The sequence below is a fragment of the Meriones unguiculatus genome, chromosome 1, assembly GCF_030254825.1.
Source record: "Meriones unguiculatus strain TT.TT164.6M chromosome 1, Bangor_MerUng_6.1, whole genome shotgun sequence".
NCBI lineage: Eukaryota > Metazoa > Chordata > Mammalia > Rodentia > Muridae > Meriones > Meriones unguiculatus.
In genome coordinates, this window is record NC_083349.1 from 60,777,695 (window position 1) to 60,799,887 (window position 22,193).

Here is a 22,193-nt window from a genome sequence, read left to right on the forward strand (position 1 = left end):
GTACTGCCCATATGCCACTGTTGGGCACAACTGTCAAAAAGGAGCCTGTTAGGCTAGGGGCTCAGCCCAGAAGCCACCCGAGGAGCTTCCGAATGAAGAGGTCTCAACGGTGGTATGATCTTTTATGTGGTGGAAGCCTGGGAGGGTGACCCGCCCTCATCGTTGTCACATAGGGCTTAGCAGCAACCTGGACCTTCACTTACCAGCTGTCCATAGCTTCCCCACTCTGTAGCTGTGACCACCAAGCAAGTCTTCAGATATTATTAGTTGTGTCCTGTGGGCAGATGGATCCTGACCTTCTGCTCTAGGATCATGTTTCTGAGGGTCTGTGCAGGCAATCCAGTTGGAGGGCACATGGCACAGCCAATGAGCAGTGGCTCTCAAATTATTATATTGTGGTCTTGGAAGTCTTTCTGAAATGGATCATAAACCACCCATACTTTACAGTTATTGAGGAAGAGTAGGCACTTATTAGGTATCTGGCAATTTCCTTTTAGACACAGGAGTTTTTTGTTTCTGAGACAGGGTTTCTCTGTAGCTGTGGTTCTGGAACTCACTCTGTAGGTCAGGCTGGCCTCAAACTTAAAGAGACCTGCTTGAGTGCTGGGATTAGAAGTGTGTGCCACTAGGCCCAGCACCCTTACTTTTTTAAAAGTTTTTTTTTTTTTTTGGCTGTCCTGGACTTGCTCTGTAGACCAGGCTGGCCTTGAACTCACAGCAATCTGCCTGTGGTGCTGGGATTACAGGTGTGTGCCACTGTCCCTGGTTTAAGAAATTCTTATTACATTTATCTGTATACATGGGTGTATGTGTGGAGGCCAGAGGTCAGCTTGCTGCATGGAGTCAGTTCTATGTAGGCCCTGGAAATCAAACAAGGTGGAAAGAATTGTTGGCAAGTGCCCTTTATCTGCAGTCACCTCAATGGTTCAGGCTTTTTTTTTTTTTAACCTTTATTTTATGTGCATGTCTATGTGAGAGTGTCAGATCTTGGAGTTAGAGTTGTGAGCTGCCCTGTGGGTGCTGGGATTTGAACCCAGATCCTGTGGAAGAACAGTCAGTGCCTTTAACCACTAGCCAGCTCTCCAGGCTCTAGGCTCTTCATGTGGATACATTCCCAGATGATTTGTGGGTGAAGGGTATCGCGGGTTGGATGCAGGGTCTCACGCATACCAGGCAAGTGCTCTCCTCCTGGACTGCAGACCCCACCAGTAAGTTGTAGAGACTGGCTCTGTAACCCACGCAGTCCTTAAAGGTGATTCTCTTGGCCTCCTCCTGAGTAGCTGGGCTTGCCGGCCTGGTCCAAGTGTCTTATACAAGTAAGTTTTCAGAACCTCTGCTTTTGGGCCGACTGTGGTGGTGAATGCCTTTACTCCCAGGTGGATCTCTGAGTTCGAGGCCAGTCTGGCTTACAGAGTTCCAGGATAGCCAAGGCTACAGAGAAACCCTGTCACAAAAACAAGCCCAAAAAATCAAAACCTCTGCTCTCAGAGTTGAAGCCAGGCTTCACGCCTTGATTTGCATATACACAGGAATTAGACCCTCAATTCTCTTTCCATCTGCCCTACAGGTTGTTGGTATGGCCTGCATATCACATTCAGGTAGCTCCCCTATCAGGCACTGGCCATAGAAAGAGGCCAGACTGACAGATCTATCAGAATGACTTTATTTAAGTACACTGGGCCCCACCAGGCAACGTGGCTTTGTGAGGCTGTGCAAAGGACAGGCTTGGGCGGAGAGAGGTGGTGAGCTGGCTAAGCGCACTGCAGTCTATGGGTTGCCACACTGACTTCACACACACCAGCTTCGGCTCACATCTGGCAGGGGCCTTTGATCATAGGACGGTGGAGAGAGAATACTGTCTGCAATCTGGAACTGAGGTGGGATTTGGTATCTGGTGAGGGTGCCAGGAAGGACAGGCTCACCTTAGCTTTGTACTGTGTGGATACAAAGGCCCTTGGACCGCTTCTGAGAGCCAGGCTTGAGCCTATCAGATCTTGGCACTTTGGTCTGGCCCCTTCTCTCCATTCCTACACAGGTCCAAAGTCAGGAGTGGCTTTGACCAACCCAGAAGGGGCCTCCTTGCCACTTTAACTTAGTCCCTTGGTCAGCTAGAGCAGCAAAAGGCAACGTGGTTAACTGCAGCTTTCTTAGTTTTAAAGGGTCTAGATCTCCAACACACCTCCCTCGCAAGGGGCCTCTGTCAAAGAGTGATGCCAGCTCCTGTCTTTGAAATTCCAACCACAGCCAGCCTGTTGGTTCCAGGGCAGTGAGCAAGTGGAGGAAGGAAAAGGAAGAGGCTGGTTGGGGTGCCCTTGTGTGCAGCCTCCAATCTGCAGGGTCCTGAGGCCTATGAATACTGTCAGCTCACCGTCAGCAGGGAATGACAGGGCCCTGGATGCTATGGAAAGCCTAGGTGCTGTAAACATAAGCAAGGCGACCGGTGCAGGAGCCGGTAAGCTCTCTCTGCAGCCCCCTTTCTGAATAAACACTTCAATAAATAAAACTGTGATGACGGCATCAAAACAATGATGTATGAGAAGCAAATAACAGGACCTGGAGCCAACAGGTCCTCATGGTCTCCCAAGACCCCTGGATGTGGCTGGGGCTTGTAAGTTAACCCTGCAGCTGTCTCCTGTCCTCAGATGCCCAGTGTGGTCCCAGGTAGACATGAGTGTACCCTGCCCTCTCCTGAACCCAGTCTCTAAGCACTGCTAGAGTGATTTTCAGTCTCCCAAACCCAAAAGGAAACACAACCAGACAGAACATAACCCCAGGCCCCAGTTCTCAGTCTGATCCAGAGGCATGGAGAGCAGAATGATGATGGGGAGACAGCAGCTCCCTCGGCCTCAGGGCACCGTGGGGTGGGTGGAGTGGGGCCAGCCCAGCCTACACTGGCAGCAGCAAGGTCTCTCTATGGTAGTAACCGTAGTTCCTCAAAGCCAGCCAAAGGCCTAGCTGAGAAAGGAGTGGGCCTCTGCCAGAGCTCTTCCTTGCAAGGGGGCAGTTAGTAGTCAACCCCAGGCCTCAGGCCATCACCACTGTGGGTAGTTCAATGTCCTTTGTGGGCCCAGGATCTCTGGGCCCCGCGGCACTCCATATGCGCACACACTCATACCATACCGCACACTCACACACACACAGGCAGTTCCTCTCAAACACCCCAACTCAAGAAAGCGAGTTTTTAAAGTGGAGTTAACTCCAGAGAGAGGTGGTGATGTTGCGACATTAGAAGGTTTTCCTGTGGATGGATCGGGCACCATCTTCTTCATATTCCTTCTTGGAGACCCACATCTTCTTAAAGGTGTCCAGGGAAGCAAGGATAGAGCCTCTGGAGTGGGGAAAACCCAAAGGAGCAGGTGAGTGAACTGTGCAGCCAGCCAGTCCCTCAGGGGCCTTCCTTAAAGGGACAAGGGACATGGGAGGATAGTGGAAATGTCAAAGCTCTTGCTTCCCATTCTGCTCTTATTCTATGGCCTACTCACCCGATCCATGTGGAATACAGCCTCTCCTGGGGTGCAGATATCTGCAGAGGGGGATGGAAAGAGGAATCTAAGACACCGGACCCTATTTAACCCTTTCTTTTGCATATGCGTGCATTCCCAGGTGTGGGGGAGCAGTCTCTGTGGTTGTGCGCACATGCGTGCGTGCACAGAGGCCCAATGTCTGGTGTCCTCCATCTATTTATCGATGCAAAAACCTCTTGCTGAAGCCAGAGCTTGCCAATTCTCACTTAAGCCAGCTCGACCTTGGGGACTTTGTCTTTACCTCCCAAATGCTGCACTTAAAAATGGCTGCCATGCCTACCTGGCTTTGATGTGAATTCTGGGGACCCGAACTCTGATGCTAATGCTTGCACAGCAAGTGTTCTGTCCCCTGAACCATCTTCTCAGCCCCACCCCATCTCCCTCTGCCCACCTCCTCACTCTGTCTCACTGCCATGCGACAGGCTCCTTGCTGGATCTGTGCTAGCCTGACACTAAGTAGGGAGGCACAGCATGGCAGTATCAGATGCCGTCATTTGGGGCCCTTGCTCTCCACATGGAGCTGACTCCCTTCAGCAGACACTCAGAAGGCAAACTGCATTACGGGGGTCCCACCTTGGGGGAGTAGAGGGGCATGGCAACACTAAGGTCAAACTGTCAATTTAGTTTTCCTGAAGGACCCATGGGGTCCTAGCTAAGTACTCTACCACATTCAGATACTAGAACTTTATTGTTCTCAGACAGGTCTTTCTATGTAGGTCCAGGCTAGCCCTCCTGCTGCCCTCCTGCAGCCCTCCTGCCTCAGTCTCCAGACTGCTGGGATTACAGATGTGCACATCCAGCTGCTGATCAAGAGCGAGGGTGAGAATAGGTCCTCTTTCGGGCAGATGGACACACTGGGATCACTTATATGTTGAGAGCCCCTGGAGCTGCCTACAGTGCTGGGTTGCCTGAAGAGCTTGGGGAGACCCAGAAGGGGGAACTACCATGTCCTCTAAGACCTTGGAGCCCGCTTCTACCCAGCCCAGCCTCCACCATGCTCCTACCCTGATTTTCACGTCTTTTGGAGCTAGTTTCTTCACTTCACTCAGTAGCCTGTCCCCAAAACCTAAATGGGCAGAAAAAGAGACCCCAAATTAATCTTCTGTGCATTCAATCCCTGTAGGAGGAGGCTGCTTCCCCAACAAGGGTTGCATGAGCCAAGACCAACCTTTGAACAGGGTAGACCCTCCTGAGAGGACAATGTTGGAAAAAAGTGTACGCCGTAAGTCCATGTCAGACTTCTGGATGGCAAACACCAGCACTTCATGGATACCCTCACTCTCCTCACCAATCAAGTCTGGCCGGAACAGCAACTCAGGGGCCCGGAACCTGGAAGGGCCGATCTGTAGGGCAAAGAGCCGGCATAAGAGGTTGGGCGGGACTTGGGAACAGAAAAGGTCCTTCTTCCTGCCCAGGATGAAGACAAACCTTCTGTGACAAGGGGCTCAAGGAGCAAAGACAGGGCTCCTGGAACAAATAATAGACAGCAGTTCTTCTGGGAAAACAGGGAGGGAAAGCACCTACCTTACTACTAGCTCTGGCTCTTCCTAGCTAAGAGCTCTTTGGCATTAACACTTTTGGAAATGTATCCTTAATGGGAGCTCCAGGAAGCAGAGACCTCGCTCTCTGTGCCCAGGGTAGTTAAAGACCACCCTCACATCCACTTCACGACGGAAGTCCCTCTAGGGCCTCTTCCCTCTCGTGTAGAGAAGCACAGGGCTTGTGCTCTTAGTTCTGCTGTTTAGGCCCTCTCGGGGCATTCTGCTCTAGTCCAGTGGTGGGCGTGAGGGGAAAGGGTGGTCCCTACCTCAATGGTGCTGCCATCGGGCAGGTAGTACTGAGCCTTCTCGGTCTCCAGTGTCTCGTCCTTCTGGGGGTTGATGGACAGGTAACAGGCTCTCTGCAGAATCAAGTGTGACGGTCAGGATGGCAGGGGACCCAGTGCACTGCCAGGCAAAGTCCCATGGGAGTGACATGCTGTTGTAGAGATCTGCTCATCTGCAGCGAAAGTGCTCGCCCACAAGCAGGGGCAGACGTCTGTCACACTGCCCTGGGGTCACTTAAAATGTGAGTTCTTATTCCACCTTCATGGAAGGCAAAGCTGGGAACTTGGCTCTGTAGCTCCTGGGCCTGAGACTACAGTTTAGCCAGGCTCAGACATCCTTCTCCTTCTACCTGGTATGGTTCTGGTTTCCTATGACCAGTTCAGAGGTTTCTCTAGAACCACACATGGCAGGAGGGTGCAGTTTACTTAAAGAAGAAAAAGGCATTTCACATTCTCCAAGGATGTGAATCTGCACAATTTGCAGTCATGAGCACCTGTGCACAGGGCCCAGCTTAGGGACTGAAAACAGCTCCTTTCCCACAAGATGGCAGCATTAGGGAGGGTGAAGGAGAGCCACACACAGATGCCAGGAGAACAAAGCCTGACTCAGAACCCATTCATGGGATCACTATTCCCCATCCCACCCCTCGGCCCACAGAACAGCACTCACTTCCTTTATGGCCTTGACAATCTCAAACTCAGAGGAGGAGTGGAAATCATAGCCCTCTTTGCGTAGGTAGAGGCGGAGGAAGCGAGAGACATCTCTGCCAGCAATGTCGATGCGCATGATGGAGTGAGGCATGGCGAAGCCTTCATAAATTGGGACTGCATGGGTGACACCATCCCCAGAATCCAACACCACACCTGTGGTCCTGCCTGTGGCATAACTGAGGAAAAGGGGACAAACAATCGCTGAGCCCCATGTCCCTCTGGAAAGAATCCACTTGTTAAGGATAAGAGTCAGGGAGCTGAGCCTTGGGCCCATTTTTCTCCTGGGCCCTTTGGGTGTATGGAGTACTAGGGAAGCCTTAAATACTAAATGAGGAGCAATGCTTCTCCAGTGTCCTGAAGAATAGGCCTTAGCTGTCTTGGCTACCTGACCTGAAGGGCAGTTTCATCCCCCAAGAGAAGAGGAGGGGAAAGAAGTGAGTGAAGAGGAACAGGATTGCTTTTCCTTTCCCTGGAGAGGCACGTCTTCCCATGCAGCCTCTGAGTTCTGCCTATAGCTTTCTGGTTTTGTTTTCAATTTCCAAATGACAGATATGAGACTCAGGAATTGGGGCAGACCCTGCTCAGCTGCTGCCAACTAAGGCTCGGTTTTGTCCTACAGAAATGCTGGCCCAGAAATATCAGAGATTTCCATTTGGTCAGGAGTCAGAAATTTAGGTTTGGCTATGAAATCCTTCAATTTATTTTTGTTTTGGGGGTGTTGGGAATCATACCCTAGGCCTTTATATATGCTGGGCAAATGCTCTACCACTAAATCTCATCCTTAGCCCAGAAAATCTCCCAGCTGCAGATGGTCTGTGTAGGTCATCTCAGCAGCAGAGAGGTAGGCATGAGGCAGGGTAGGAAGCATGGCAGGTGTGCTGTCTGGATCACAGATGTACCGGCAGCCTAGCAGAGCATCCTGGGATGCATTAGGAGCCTTGAGGAAGGGCGTGGCAGCGTGTTCTTATGGACCTGGGCACCAAACCTGACGGTACTAGCACGGGGAGTCTCATCTGAGGAGCAGCCATGTCTACCTTCAGTAAGAGGCTCTTACATCTTTCTCACTATCTCTGCTCTTCCTCTGTGGGGAGAACATATGCAGGGGCTCAGCATGAGGCTGCACTAGCCAGGCAGGCTGCTACTCACAGGCTAAGCACAGCTTGCATGGAGATGAAGAGAGCTGGCACGTTGAAGGTCTCGAAGAAAACTTCTGCAGCTCGCTCCCGGTTTTTCCGAGGATTTAAAGGTGCCTCAGTCAGGAGCACGGGATGCTGGGGAAAGAGGCCGGAGGCAGGCAGTGAGGCCAGCTTTCTGACCTTGTGACCCTGCTAGTCTGGGAGGCCTTTGTCAGCCTCCTCAGAGAAAAGGCCATGTCCACGTCTGTTTCTTTACTCTCCAAATTCACATCCTAAAGGCTCGCTCTGTCCTTACACTTTGACTCCACCTCCTTGTCCTTTAAAGCTCATCTACAGGTCCCTGTATCTGCTGTGTATCGCCTACCTGTCCGGATTTTGTTTAACTCTGAATTATGATACTGTAAAAATGTTTCAAAATAGAAAATGAAAGTTTAATACTGATTTTTTTTTTTTTTTGTGGTACTGGAGACTGTTTCACATGCTAAACAAGCACTCTTCCACAGAGCTATATTTGCAACCCTTTTATTTACTTATTTTTATTGTTTTTAATATTACTGTTTTTTTATTTTTTTTTTGAGACAGGGTTTCTCTGTGTAGCCTTGGCTGTCCTCAAACTCACTCTGTAGCCCAGTCTGGCCTCAACCTCCTAGAGCTCCGCCTGCCTCTGCCTCCCAAGTGCTGGGACTACAGGAGTGCGCCACCACACCTGGACTATCTGCATTTTAATTATTTTAAATTATGTTTCTGTATGTGTATCTGTATATACAAGCGCGGGTACCGGTGGAAGCTGGAATTACCAGATCCCCTTGGAGCTGGAGTTACAGGTGGATATAAATCCTCCTGCCTGGGTGCTGGGAACTGAGCTCAAATTTTCTGGAAAAGCAGATCTTGCTCTTAATGGCTGAGCCATCTCTCCAGCACATACTGAATGTCTTTTAAAGCTGGAACATCTCCTCTCCCTGAAAAGTGACATTCTCCTTTGATTGCTGAGAGTCACTCACTTGGACGTTAACAACTATGGGCTCTGAAAGACATGGGTTTGAATCCCATCTCTCCTCCTTTATTCATTAAATGATTTTGGAAATACCACTTGGATTTTCTGATTTTTTTACATTGATTGTTTTGTGTATGCACACATGCACACATATGAAGGTCAACGGCCATCTTAGAGAGCTGGTTCACTTCTTTGACTGAGCTATCCTGCTGCCCTAATTTTTTTTTTTTTACTTGTTTCTATTTTTTTGAGACATGCAGCCCAGGTGGCCTTAAAAAGGCTGTGTAGCTAAGGACAGCCTTGAACTCCTGTCTTCCTACCTTTACCTCCCATCCTGGTATTGCTATAGGGTAGCACCATGTCCAGTCTATGTTTTGGTTTTCTTGTTGGTAGGAGAAAGATAATTCTACCTGGTCTTCTGTTTTTATCTTTATGTTTAATTATGTGTATGTGCACATGTGCTGGGGCCCTCAGATGCCAGAGGAAGGCATCAGATCTGCCTGGAACTGGAGTTACAGATGGTTGTGAGGGGCCATGTGAGCGCTGGGAACTGAACCCAGGTCCCCTGCAAGCACAGTAAGCGCTTAACCAGGGAGCCATCTCTTAGCCCCCATCTTGCTTTTGAGAGGCGAGTCTCGCTACATAGCCTAGGCCGGTCTTAAATGTTGCTCCACCCGCCACCACCGCCTTCCAGGCGGGAGCACCGCAAGCGCGTGCTGCTACACCTGACTGCAGTTCTAACACGGTGGCAGGAGCGACACGAAGACAAAATGAGAAAGTACGCGCCTAGCGCTGGCACATATTTACGCTCAAACACTTCTGACTATTAGCGTTGTCACGCTGTCACTCTCATCCTCCTCCTCATTTCTGGGGTGGAGTTCTGCCCAACCTGGCATCCTGCATAGGCGTGTCCTGCACACAGGCCTCTCACCTCCTCTGAGAAAGTCTGCAACTGGTCCTTAGAATAGACATACTGCCAGATGCGCTCCATGTCATTCCAGTCCTTGACGATGCCATGTTCCATGGGGTAGCGGATCGACAGCAGCCCTCGGTGCTCCTGCAAGCAGAGGGCACAGTCGGTAGCACAGTCAGGCTCTGTCTTCCAGGTCTGAGCTGCACAGGCAGAACCACTTCCAAGGAGCCTCAGCTTCCTCGGGTCCCAGCCTGCAGCCCTCACCTATGCCGAGGACAGGCGCCCATTCTCTAAGTCAGAGACTGTCTGCTGTGTACTCTCTGAGCAATTGCGAATGGAAGGCTTCTGCATTTCCATGGCCTCCAGACGCCTGTGGCACCCACCTCATTACCTGGTCCTAGGACATACTTCCTAGACACTTCCTCAACCCTTGGAACCAAAACAGGCAGGAATGACTATAGTTTTGCTTAGTAGAGCCTGCCAGGGGGCTCTGCCCAAGCTAGGGTAATTAATCCATACACAGGGCAGGCCAGACTTGATCTCACCTCCAAAGGCCTCTTGCCAAAAGTATAATAAAGCCAATCAATCTAATTGGCAGGACAGTGACAGGATACAGAAAGACAGTAAAAGTCTCATTTTCTAGGCTGGACTCTGTTTTACAATGTGGGGTTCTAGATTCTTCTTCTCCAAGGCCAGAGTCTGCTCTTGGGATAAAAATGGCCCCTTTATTCACTGCTGTGCCCACTGTGGTGGATAAGGCAGGTCCTCCGCAAGCCTCCGAGGACTGGGAATTACCTCAGCTTTGGGGCCAATGAAGATGTCGCCTTCGAGGGCTCCTGCCATGACACGGACATGTTTGGGTCTGCCCACACTAGAAGAGACAGCAGAAAGGAACAGTTTTCATTTGAGGACAGACCACGAGGAACACAGTCCAGATGTACCAACGCACTCCCATTCTACACACGCATCTCCAAGGAGGGAGGGCTCGGTAATGGCCATCTCCTTTCTTATGCTTTCCTCTGTTTTACGTAAAGAACTTGAGCTACTTGAAGTTATTTTACATATCATCTATTTTTGTTATATTGTTTTATAGATAATACCTCTAGTTCTTCTATTTTGCCAATGTGTATATAGATGGAAATAAAGAATTTCTTCTTCTGTTTTTTGTTTTCTTTTCTTGAGACAGGGTTTCTCTGTGTAGCCTTGGCTGTCCTGGACTTGCTTTGTAGACCAGGCTGGCCTCAAACTCACAGAAATCTGCCTGCTTCTGTCGCCCTGGGTGTTGGGATTATAGGCTTGTGCCACCGTTCCCAGCTGGAAATAAAGAATTTATAAAAGGTCAGGCAGTGGTGGTGCATATCGTTAATCCCAGCACCTGGGAGGCAGTGGCAGGAGGATCTCTGTGAGTTCGAGGCCAGTCTGGTCTACAAGTTGAGTTCCAGAACAGCCAGGGCCACACACAGAGAAACCATGCCTTGAAAAACAAACAACAACAACAACAAAAAGTATTTATAAATGAGTGATGTACTAAAAAAAAAAATTTAGGGGCTGGGATATAGCTCAGTGGCAGAGCCTGACATGCATGCGGCCTTGTATTTCACCCCCATTTGTAAAAATAAACAAACAAACAAAGACCAAGAAAACTTTTATCCCTTAAGCCCCTGTTCCGGGATTTCTGAGGCTGTAATGCTGTTGCCCCGGCGCCTCACTTCTCTGCCCATGTAAGGACCCTCTAAGCCTCCAGCACCATCTTCTTCCTGTAGTCTCTCCCTTGTAGAAAAGCTCTGAGCTCTCATTCTAAGATAGCAAATGTGGTTTAATGTTAAATTCTATCCTGGAAAATGGAAGAATTAAAAAGATGTTTAAAATTTTATTTTATAGCACTCAGGAGGCAGAGGCACAGGCGTATCTCTGAGTTCCAGGCCAGCCTGGTCTACAGAGTGAGTTCCAGGACAGACAGGGCTACACAGAGAAACCCTGTCTTAATCCCATTCAAATATTTTAGTTGTGTGTCAATTTGCAGGAGTCAGTTCTTTCTTCCCACCAAATGGATCCTGGGGATCCAGCTCAGGTGTCAGGTTTGGGGCAGGTGCTTTTACCAGCTGAGCCACCTCACCGACCTGGGAGCAGAGGATTGTAATGAGGGTGTGTCTGAGTGTGGTGGTGCAGGCTGCAGTCCTGGTTGGTGGTCGGGAGGCAGGATGTGCAGCAGCGTTTGAACTCAAGGATCTGAGGTCCACCTGGGCAATACAGGGAGACTCTGCTCAAGAAAATAAAAATTAGGGGCTGAAGAGATGACTCAGCAGGTAAGAGCACTGACTGCTCTTCCAAGAGAACCTGGGTTCAATTCCTAGCAACTCACGTGGGAGCTCACAACTGCCTGTAACTACAGGATCCAACACACAGATATACACGCAGGTAAAACATTAATTAATGCTCATAAAATAAAAGTACATAAATTATTAAAAAATAAAATAAAAAATAAAAATTAGAGGGCTCTGCAATTCTCTGAGTCACCAAGGATAAAACTGGTGGCATTATATAGAATCAGACTTTTTTTTTTTTTTTAGTCCTGACTTCTTGGAACTCTCTATGTAGACCTGGTTCCTGGTTGCCTAGTTGGCCTCCCAAATGCCGGAATTAAAGGCATGAGCTGCCACACCCTGCCTTCGAATAAAAAAAAAATTAATAAATGAGGCAATTTATTAACCCAGCATCCTTTGTTCTAACACTTCTTGTTGGCAGCTGCCACCTGTCCAGCGATCCAGATCTCTCTGTCCCTGAGGTGTCAGCTTGCGGTCCCCATCTTGGTCCTTTTCCACCATTTTCAGCCTCTCCACAGCTTGGAGGACCCAGAGGGCCATGCTCTGGGAGCCTCTGCTGAAGTGGCTAGGCCTGACACTGTTTCTCTGCTGTCCTCTGTAGATCTTGGTCATGGAGCCGACCCCTGCACCACCACGGAGGTACAGCTGCCACAATGGAAGCAGAGAGTGTGTAGAACCAGTTCTCGTCATGGGGGGAAGCTCTTTATGTTTGGCCCGATTGACTGTGTCCATCCATTTGGGGACTTTCAGCTTCCCGGACTTTTTGAGGAAGGCTGCTAGAGCTCTGACAAAGTGCTGCTGGATAATATCTTTTACAGTAACTCCAGGCATCGTGTGTCCTCCGAACTGCCAGCCAGCAGAAAGGGTCGTTCGTTTTTTAAGACAGGGTTGCTCTGTGTAGCCCTGGCTGTCCTGGAACTCAATTTGTGGACCACAAAGATGCACCTGCCTCTGTTAGGATTAAAGGTGTGCACCACTACGCCAGGCAGAATCAGATTTTTTAAAAGAGGACCAGCAAGATGGCTTTGTGGGTAAAGGCTCTTGATTGCAAGTCAATGACCTGAGTTTGATTCCTGAACCCAAACACATAAAGGTGGAAAGAGTATCATCTATCTCCTCCAATCACACACTTACACACACACACACACACACACACACACATATACACAATAGGGGCCTTTGCTGTACCTCTCAAAATATGCCAGGTAATAACAAATCCCTTTTCTTTTTATAACAAATCCCTTTTTATCCCAAACCCAGTTCACATCCTTTGCTTATTGTTTTGGGTACCAGGGCTAACTTGCAAGAGAAAATTGTTCCTCTTCAACAAGGCAAGGCTGGCCAAAGGGCAAAGCTGACAAGATCCCCAGAGTTACAACCAAGCCTCCAAATGACTTACTAGTTTGGAAAGCAGTATTTGGGGATCTGATCACCAGCAAAACCAGCTTTAATCACACCGGATCCCTGGGGAGAGAGGACAAAGAGAAGTGAGAACCCTAACCAACCGTATGGTTCCATTTCCATTAAGAGAGAGCTCTTGTATTTGTACATATAGCGATGTGTGGACAGGAGCACAGAAAACAGTGAACACCATCCAGGAAGAGAAGGGGCTAGAGATGGTGAGCAGGACTCCCACTCCTACACAATGAACTGTTCAGTGTCTCTGTAGTTTCCACCTTGACTGCAAGAACATACTTTGTTACATGTAATATTGAGATGAACAATATTGTGTAATATTGATAGAGTTAAGGCTCATCAGATAACAGCACTTGTCACACATGTCTGGAGGAAGGACAGAATCGATTCCACAAACCCACTCTCTGGTCTCCACATGTGTGTGGTACATATATACCTCTACAATAATAAAGAAAATGAAATTTGGAAATATTAATAACAGGAAGAGAGAAAACAGAAAACATGAGAAATAGCTATTACCTATAAGTTAAACATTCTAGTGCACACTAGGGAGACAGGGGAAGCATGTGTTCCTTTCTGTTCTATTGTGGGGGATGCTTTCGACCTGCCTTCCCACCTGAGGCGTCAACTCTCCCTGCCCCAGGTCTCTAGGACACAGCCCACTACAAGCATCTTGCATTGATTCTGACAAAATGCATGCTTGCAGGCTCTTAACGAAGGGACAGAAGCACCACACTTTGTAGAGTTCCTTATTTTTCACAAGCCAGTGTTTTACTCCTGAGTCTCCTGAGAGTGAGGAGCAGAGAGGCGCAATGACTCGTCTGAGGAGAGAAGACAAGATGCAAATTCCTGCTCCAATACCTGCATGCTGGTTGAATGACGTGTCAGGAGAGAACTTTTTCTAACAAGCATCTCTTATATCTTCCAGGACCCAACCAATGGAAACACTGACTCTAGGCACTGATACCAACTGTGTGCAGGGAAGACATGATCTTGCTTGAAAATACACTCCATTCAAATACACCTATTCTCCTCCTCCTTTTTTTTTGTTTTTTTGGGTATCCCTGCCTGTCCTGGAATTCACTCTGTAGACCAGGCTGGCCTCAGAGATCTGCTTGCCTCTCCCTCCCGAAAGCTAGAATTAAGGATGTGTAGCACCATACTCAGCTCATTCTCTTCCTTCTAAACCTAACTACTACATAGCTGATTCCCATGTCCTCCTCACATGGTCTGCGGTCAACCACTTCTCCTGGGGCAGAACATACTTCCAGAAGCCACACAGCATCAGTAAAGACATGGAGAGATGCAAGGCGGTCAAAGTTATCTTGGCACCAAAGGCTTACTGGCACAGCCTTGGCTCTCTGACTCTTGCCCTTCTACCAAGAGGTACGGAGGTAAGATGGAGGTGATGAGACCAGCATCCTGCTGTCTGCCTCTGGCAAATCTGAGGATAGGGGTATGTGTGGTGAGAAGAGGTGGATGGACTGGGAAAGCAGTGCGGAGCGGGCAGCAGGGATAGCCAGTTCTCTAGGAGAGCCAACAGGAGATAATGTGCATGCTGGCAAGGAGCCCCCGGAAGGTACAGCAGAGGACTGAGCTCAAGGCCTAGGAAGGAGGGGGAATTCTCCTACTGCAACCTTAGGGCTTAGACAGGTGAGTAGGAACAGCACTGTACAAAAGACCTTCAGGAACTTGTTGGTTCCTGTTTCCAATATTGTTCATTGTCTTCATTAGGGTATGTAATGCCAACAGACTAGTTGGATCTCCTGGCAGGGGTTCAAGACACAAGAAGTGAAGATGAGACCTTTACCTTAGACCAGGATTTAATTTATTTACCTGAGACAGCATTTCACATATCCCAGGCTGGCCTCAAACTTGTTCTGTAGCTGAGGATGACCTTGAACTTCTGATTTTCCTGCCTCTACTTCCTGAATGCTAAAATGTAGCTGGTCTTTGCTACTTTGTGAGTTCTTCTTTTTCCCACCTTTTATCCCCCTCCCTTTCACCTTCTATCACTAGATAGGAGAGAAAGGAGAGAGAGACAGATTGTTGAATCTAATTTCTTTCTTCTTGTTTCTCCTTTGAGCACAACTACTAACAAACCACAACTAACCCTCCTGAATGACCAACAATAACCAGCCCCACCTCTCCAGGCCCTAGCATTTATGTACCTTCTGAAAAGTCCCCAGAACTCCAAACGTCTCACAATCGCAGCAACTATCTGCAGCTGGCAAAACCACACCTCTGACAGACCATGAGGCAAATCAGAGTTAGCTGCTATGGACAAGTGCGTATTCCTCCACCTGGGATCAAAATGAAAACCTATCCTTACAATGTTTCTGTGTTTTTGAGAGAAACCAAAACTCTGGAATTGTCACTACACTGGGATACAGGTGTGGGCCACCATACGCACGTATGTTCAGATCTGATTTGTTTGTTTGTTTGTTTTGTTTTTTTGAGACAGGGTTTCTCTGTGTAGCCTTGGCTGCCTTGGACTCTGTAAATTAGGCTGGCCTCCAGCTCATAGAGATCCTCCTGCCTCTGCCGCCCCCAGTCCTGGGATTACAGGCATGCACCACCAGCTAGATCTGAATATTTTTAAGAGTCGATTTTCTAAGTTGTTTGCTTTTTAACTGTTCGTTTACTTTCACAGGGACAAGAGTCTAGCTAACAAGGCAGGCTAAGATGTTAGATTCAGATTCAGCCATGCATAGTAGCACATGCCTATAAACGCTCCCAATTGGAGGCTGAGGCACGGAAGAGCCACAGTTTAAGGAAGCTATATAGCAAGGTGTTGTCTCAAAAACAAACAAACAAGAAACAAAACAAAACAAACAAGAGAGGGGGTAGGGAGATGGCTCAGTGGTTAAGAGCATTGACTGTTCTTTGAGAGGACACAAGTTGGATTCCCAGCATCCACATTGTGGCTTACAACAAGCTGTATTCCAGTTCCAAGGGGGAATCTGATGACCTATTCAGGCCTCCTCAGGAACTGCACGTGGTGTAAAGATAGACAGGCAAAACACCCATTGATATAAAATATAAATAGATCTCAAAAACCCCAAACCCAAAGCCAAGTGAAGCAATGCCAGATTCACTTATTCATCTGTCTTTCTAGCGAGAGTATAAAAGGCACAGTTGCAATGTTGTGTCTTCTTGAAGGATATCCTCAGCGATTATCCTCCTGTAGCTCACAGCAAATCAGCACCTGCACCATGACAAAGCATATTTCACTGCCCTCTGTCGGAATTTGTCATTCCTATTTTTCTCCACTTCAAGTTCCTCAAGAGCACAGACTTCACATGGAAGTATCTGTCATCTGTTAGACACCAAAAGAGACCAGCTGATGAAAGTTAAAATAAAAAAAAAAAAGTTAAAAGCAGATAGTTGCCAGTCATGGTGGTGAATGACTTTAACTTCAGCACCTGGGAGGCGGAGGCAGGTGGATCTGAGTCTGAGGCCAGCCTGGTCTACAAAGCGAGTCCAGGGCAGCCAAGGCCACACAGAGAGACCCTACCTCAAAAAATAAAAAACAAAAACAGAACAAGGCAGATTTAGTGGTGCATACCTTGATTCCAGCACACAGTAGAAAAAGGCAGGTGGATCTCTGTGAATTCAAGGTCAGTCTGGTCTACAAAGTGAGACCCTGTTTAAAAAAAATAGCTTTTCTTTTTTTTTTTTTTAATTGGAGGTAAAACCTAAATGAAACTGACTGAGTGCCTGGAATGCCAGTAGCGGCCCCAGGCAGAGGTGTGTAAAGAAGGCAAAAGTAGCCTTGGAAGTGAAGCATTCGGAAAAACCAGACTCAGCTTGTCCCTAAGGCCGCAGCGGGCCTGCCAAGACAAGAGCTGGACCAACAAGCAGAGGGTGAGACAGTGTTCTATTCTGCAAGCTGTGTCTCAGCGCATACGGAAGAGCCATGTCTACCCTCACGCACACACAGGGTTTCTCTGTGTGGCCTTGGCTGTCCTGGAACTCACTGTGTAGACCAGGCTGGCCTCAAAGTCAGAGATCCACTGCCTCCCGGAGTGCTGGGATTACTTCCTCATTTCCACAGGAACTGCGTGTGCTCCTGGCAGTGAGCGGCCACTCAGCTACTCGCTTCAGCAAAGGAAATGAGCAACCACCCTGTAGAGGCTTCTTAAAAACGCAGCCTCGTGCAGCGCTTGATTGATGAGGACCAAGGTCAGCTCCCAGCCACCACGGACCACTGCCCTGATGCGGGCCGTAGGCACTCCCCTGGCAGGCTCTCCCAGCACCAGCCTGCTGCAGGCCGGGCCTTGAAAGAATTTTATCTTAAGCACGTCAGGTTGTTTGACGTGCTGAAGAGGCTCATCACCTTCCATCTAATAAGTCAATACTAGGTTCTGAGAAAGTTGAGGCTATTGCTTCTAGAACGGAGGTTGTTAATTGGCCTGTTTTGATCCTAAGACTTTTGTTTGGTCCAGAAAGTACTTTAAAGAAAGACAAAAAAAAACTTATTGAGATAAAATTTACATGTCACATATATAATTTACTAATTCAAGGTATAGTACAATTCAGTTTTTTAAATAGTTAGAATTGTATGTAACCACGGTTTAACCATACAGCCAAGGTTAGCCACAAACTTGTAATTAATTGAAGAACTTTTTAATCACTCAACTCAAAAAAAAAAAAAAAGCTGCATCCATTCTTCTAGCACTATGCAACTACCAACCTACTTGTTTTTGTAAATCACAACAAATTTTTATATTAACTGGCAACGGTTACAAATGTAAGACTGCATATGAAATTATTTTTCTATTTTTCCAGAAAAATCAGAAAACCAGCTGGGTATGGTGGTACACACTGTAATCTCAGCTCTCAGGAAGCAGAGACGCAAGAGGACCCTAAGTTGAGTTTTGTCTCCATAATGAATTTTGTTTTGTTTGTTTACATAATGAGTTGAGTTTTGTCTCCAGGGTAGCCAGAGCTACATTCTGACAGTCTTTTTAAGAAAAGACACAAGGGCTGGAGAGATGGCTCATCAATTAAGTGCACTTGTTGCTTATCCACAGGACACTGGTTCGATTCCCAAGCATCAACTCAGAAGTTTACAACTGTCTGTAACTCCAGTTCCAGAGCATCCGATGCCCTCTTCTGGCTTCCTCAGGCATTGTCTGCACATGGTACACAAAATAAAATTTGAGATGTATTTACATTTCAAAAAAGAAAAAAAGGAACAAGGAGGCTGAAGAGCAGCAGGTCTGTTAGGAGTACTTGCTGTCCTTCTAGGGGCCTGGAGTCTGGTTCCTAACATCCGTTCCAAGTGATCACCACCGCCTGCAACTCCAGCTCCAGGGGTCCAAGGTAAGAGCTAGGTGGGATGGACAGACTATGCCTGCACTGTTAGTGCCAAAATACAACTGAGAATTCTTTTTTTAACTTTTATTTTAATTATGTCTTGTGTTGTGGGTCCGTGTATGCGAGAGTGCAAGTGCTCCCGGAGGCCGAAGAGGGAGTCTGCTGCTCCAGAGTTTGAGCGTCAGATTGTAAGATGCCCCATGGGTGCTAAGAATCCTCTGCAAGAGCCTCACGCTCCTAACCCCTGAGCCATTTCTCTAGCCAGAGACGGATCATTTCTATGCACTTCTGTTCTTCCAACGACCAAGAAGAAGGTGGAGCTAACACAGGAACCGGCTAGTAGTTCTCTGGAGTAGTAGTGTTCTCTGGATCTCAACATTGAGAACAAGAAGTTACACAAGACCCTGTCTTAAACCAAAGAAGTGTAATTCAGCCTTAAAGCATTATGTAGCAGAAACCTCTCATTTTGGCTGGGTCTCCCCCACCCCCGGACATTAATTATTCACCTATTTACCAGCTTAGCCAATAAAAAGGCTTGATTTTGTACATAGTGGTACGAGGTCCTAGGTACTGGACCTCGTGGAGTCGGGTGGATAAAGAGAGAAGTGGTGGGCTGGGGAGATGGCTCATTAGTTAAGAGCACTAGCTGCTGTCCTTCGAGAGGACCAGAGTTTGGCTCGCTCCCTGCACATCCATGTGGGATAGTTCATCACGGCCTGTAGTTCTAGCTCTATGAAATTTAACACCCTTTTCTGGCCTCCAAAGGTACACACACATACAAAAAAAAAAAGAAAAAAAAAAACAGCGAAAGAGAGCGCAGCAGAGCATACGGAAGCCTTGGGAACTGTGTTGAGTCAGGATATAGGTAGAGGACTAATCAAAAATGAATGAAATCTCACTCCCTCCCCACAAGGTTTAAAAAGTCTAGTGAGGAAGAAAAAAACAAAACCCTCAAAATATGGTGTCTTATTTAATTAACCTTACTTCCATCCCCTAACCCCCAGAAACAAATCGGGTCTCAAGTCTTAGAGGCTGGCTTCAGACAATGACCTTGCATTTCTGATTCTCCTGTGTCCATCTCCCTGTTGCTGGGGTTACAGACAGGGAGCACCACATCTGGTTTATACACCAGGTTTATGCTGCGCTAGCACTGGAGCCTAGGATTTATGCATGTCAGACAAGTACTATGACGTGGACCACATCCCCAGCCTCAACCTCCCCTCTTAAAAAAGCAGTTTCCAGGGCTGGAGAGATGGCTCAGAGGTTAAGAGCAGCCGATCCCGAGTTCAATTCCCAGCAATCACATGGTGGCTCACAACCATCTACAAGATCTGGTGCCCTTTTCTGGCATGCAGCGGTACATGAAGGCAGAACACTGTGTACTTTATAAATAAATAAATCTTTTTTTTTTTTTTTTTTAAAAAAAAGGCCTTTTATAGCCAATAAAGCAGCCTTCCTTGAAAGGCTGAGGAACTTGGAACCAGATTTCGGTGTGAGTCTTGGACCCTCAATTCCAAAAGTGGGTGGTTTGAAAAACCCCTCCAAGCCTCGTGTTCCTGCATAAACTGGGGAGAACAATCTCCATCCACCCACGACGCTATACGAGAACTTAGCGGTATGCCCAGGCCCTAAGGCCTGGAGCATCACATGGCTCTGAAAAGGTCAACCTAGGGCAGAGGGAGCTGGTATTTGCCTCAAGTGGAGGGACCTTGAAAGAGCACAGGAAGATTCCAACCAGCATCGGTGGGACCAAACCTGTGAGAGAGATACAGAAACTGAAGACAACTGTCCCGACTCATAAAAGCAATATTTAGGTTCCATCTATTTGTCGTTACTGATGCGTTTGTGGAGGGGTGGTCAGCAAAGGAATGCTATTTAGATAAGGTAATGGACCTATGGGACGCCACCGCTGTATGACCTTGATCACTTCCACCTTCGGTTTTTGTCTGTGAAGGGAGGAGCAAGCTTCCTTCTTAACCATTCACTTTTTGTGAGGCTGCGACTTGCATGTTGGTGAGAAGCGGCCTCGACACGCTAGCGCACCTGACAAACCCTGCGTCTGATAATCTCCCTGCCTCTCGGCCGGGCAAAGAGGAAAGCACCTGCTTTGTTCACTCTCCTTTCTTTTCTACCTTTACTATCATTTATAATCACAAAAATGACTGAAGTCCCATGGCCATTTCTGGGACCAGATTATCCGGCCCCACCCAGATAGTTTACTATTCCGCCCCCCAGCTCACACCCAAGGAAACAGTCCTCCTTCACCGACCGACCAGCTAAAGCCTTCCGCACCTTGAGCGCGCTAAGCCAATCCCTACAGCCCTGGTGCACTGCACCGCCCCTTGGATATAAGGAAAACGCTATGGCGGCCACCAGAGCGACAAGCGCCGAAGCCAATAACCGCAGAGTTCTGTTCTAATCCGGCAAGGCCCAAAGGCGGGGCCAGTAGGCCAAGATAGACAACAAAAGCAGCCAATGGAGTGATGGGAAACCAGAGCGAGGGCGTGTGCCAGGCTCTAAGAGAACGGTTAAGGCCCCTTGAGCCGAGGGTGCAAGGACCCCTCTCGGACTACAGCTCTTCCCTTTGTTTACCCTCAAGTTCTCCATTACCCGGGTGCTGGCTCGGCGGCCTGCCTGCAAACCATGACTGTGGGAAGGACGCGGGCGGCGGCAGCTGAACCCGCCTGACAGGCCGGACCAGTGACAAAGAGCTGGCGGCCTAGGCTGGAACCTCGGAAACCATCCTTTCTGGAGGAAAGCACAGTCCCCTTTGAGATGGGGAAGATGTTACTCACGTTGTCGATCACAACAGGCTGGTTGGCGATCACATCGTAGGACTCCATGGCACAGGAATCTTTCCTTCCGAGGAAGGAACTGCCAGCCCGGTCCGCTGCAAACGGCACTGACACGCATGCGCAGTCTAGTCGCCGGTACTGGCATCCAGGGAGCGGCCCGACCTCGCCTCGGAAAAACTACAATCCCCAGCATCCTTTGCCCTAGGGTTTGCAGGGCCCCAAACCGAGTCCCAGCCCCGCCCCCCCGCCCCCGGGTTTAGAAAATTGGACAGTGTATTCCCGACATGTGGTGCCATGGGGCTTGTAGTCTCGGTAGATCACGCTTATGATGCATGCCTGGATTTGTAGTCCCTTGGAAGGGTTCTCTATACACTCAAATGTTGGAGCCTGGAATGCTTGTGAGTAGTTGGGATGGGATTTGTCAGTGGTTCAGGGGCGGCTGAATTTTACACATTGCTCTCACTACTCAGCCGTTTCTTCGTTTGAACAACGTAAACCATTAGTAAACGTCTGCGAGACTGGAATATCGCTCAGTGGTAGAATGCTTGCCCAGCACATACAGGAGCCGCAGCAGTGCCGGATGATGGTGGTGCACGCCTTGTTTTCACCCCATCACTCAGGAGGCAGAGGTAGCCGGATATCTGAGTTCAAGGCCAGCCTAGTCTACAGAGTGAGTTCCAGGACAATAAGGGCTATACAGAGAAACCCTGTCTGGAAAACACAAAACAAAACAACAACAACAACAAAAACCAGTGAAGCAAAAGCCAACAAAGGCAAATATCTGTAGTTAGATGCAATGGAACTATTGGTCTAAAATATCATCTAATGGTTTAGAAACGGCTGTAGTATCTTGAGCCTGACATTGATGGATGAGACTATCCAGGTGAAGAGAAAGATTACGTAAACGATTTCAGAACAGCCGGGCATTTTCCCCGGGGAACTTTTCGAATTGCAGGACCTTTTTGTCAGCAGCACCAAGAAGTATTAAAGAGTTGTAATATGTTAATAATAATGACACACAGCCTAATGGATTCATCAGTTGCCAGGCTTATCTTAAAATCGTGTAATCGCAAAACAGCGATAAGCGCCTGGTAGGCGCGTCTTGGAGCTTTCCCAGGACCCCAGCGCCTCTCAGTACTGAGTCTCTGTTTGAAACTGGGTTCCTCCTAACACTAGGGGGAGGCCAAGATCCTCGGGACGTTCCCCAACGGGGGCAGGGAGGCGGGGCCTATT

The 22,193-nt window shown here is 48.3% G+C and overlaps 1 protein-coding gene and 1 pseudogene across 2 annotated transcripts; both read right to left on the reverse strand.

The window, feature by feature from the left end:
* Positions 1–1,640: 1,640 nt before the first annotated feature.
* Positions 1,641–21,120, reverse strand: Actr1a (actin related protein 1A). Of its 2 annotated transcripts, XM_021650359.2 has the most exons (11): positions 20,961–21,120; positions 12,827–12,891; positions 9,899–9,974; positions 9,122–9,247; positions 7,207–7,331; positions 6,020–6,236; positions 5,332–5,424; positions 4,693–4,867; positions 4,529–4,590; positions 3,483–3,523; positions 1,641–3,328 (listed from the first exon to the last, which is right to left on the reverse strand). In XM_021650359.2, the coding sequence occupies exons 1-11, from the start codon at positions 21,006–21,008 to the stop codon at positions 3,226–3,228; spliced, it is 1,131 nt and encodes a 376-aa protein (XP_021506034.1). In that variant the 5' UTR covers positions 21,009–21,120; the 3' UTR covers positions 1,641–3,225. The 2 variants fall into 2 exon arrangements, with proteins under 2 accessions (XP_021506034.1, XP_060246610.1); XM_060390627.1 differs by lacking the exon at positions 4,529–4,590.
* LOC132656286 (small ribosomal subunit protein eS19-like) lies at positions 9,989–12,820 on the reverse strand (annotated as a pseudogene).
* Positions 21,121–22,193: the final 1,073 nt, after the last annotated feature.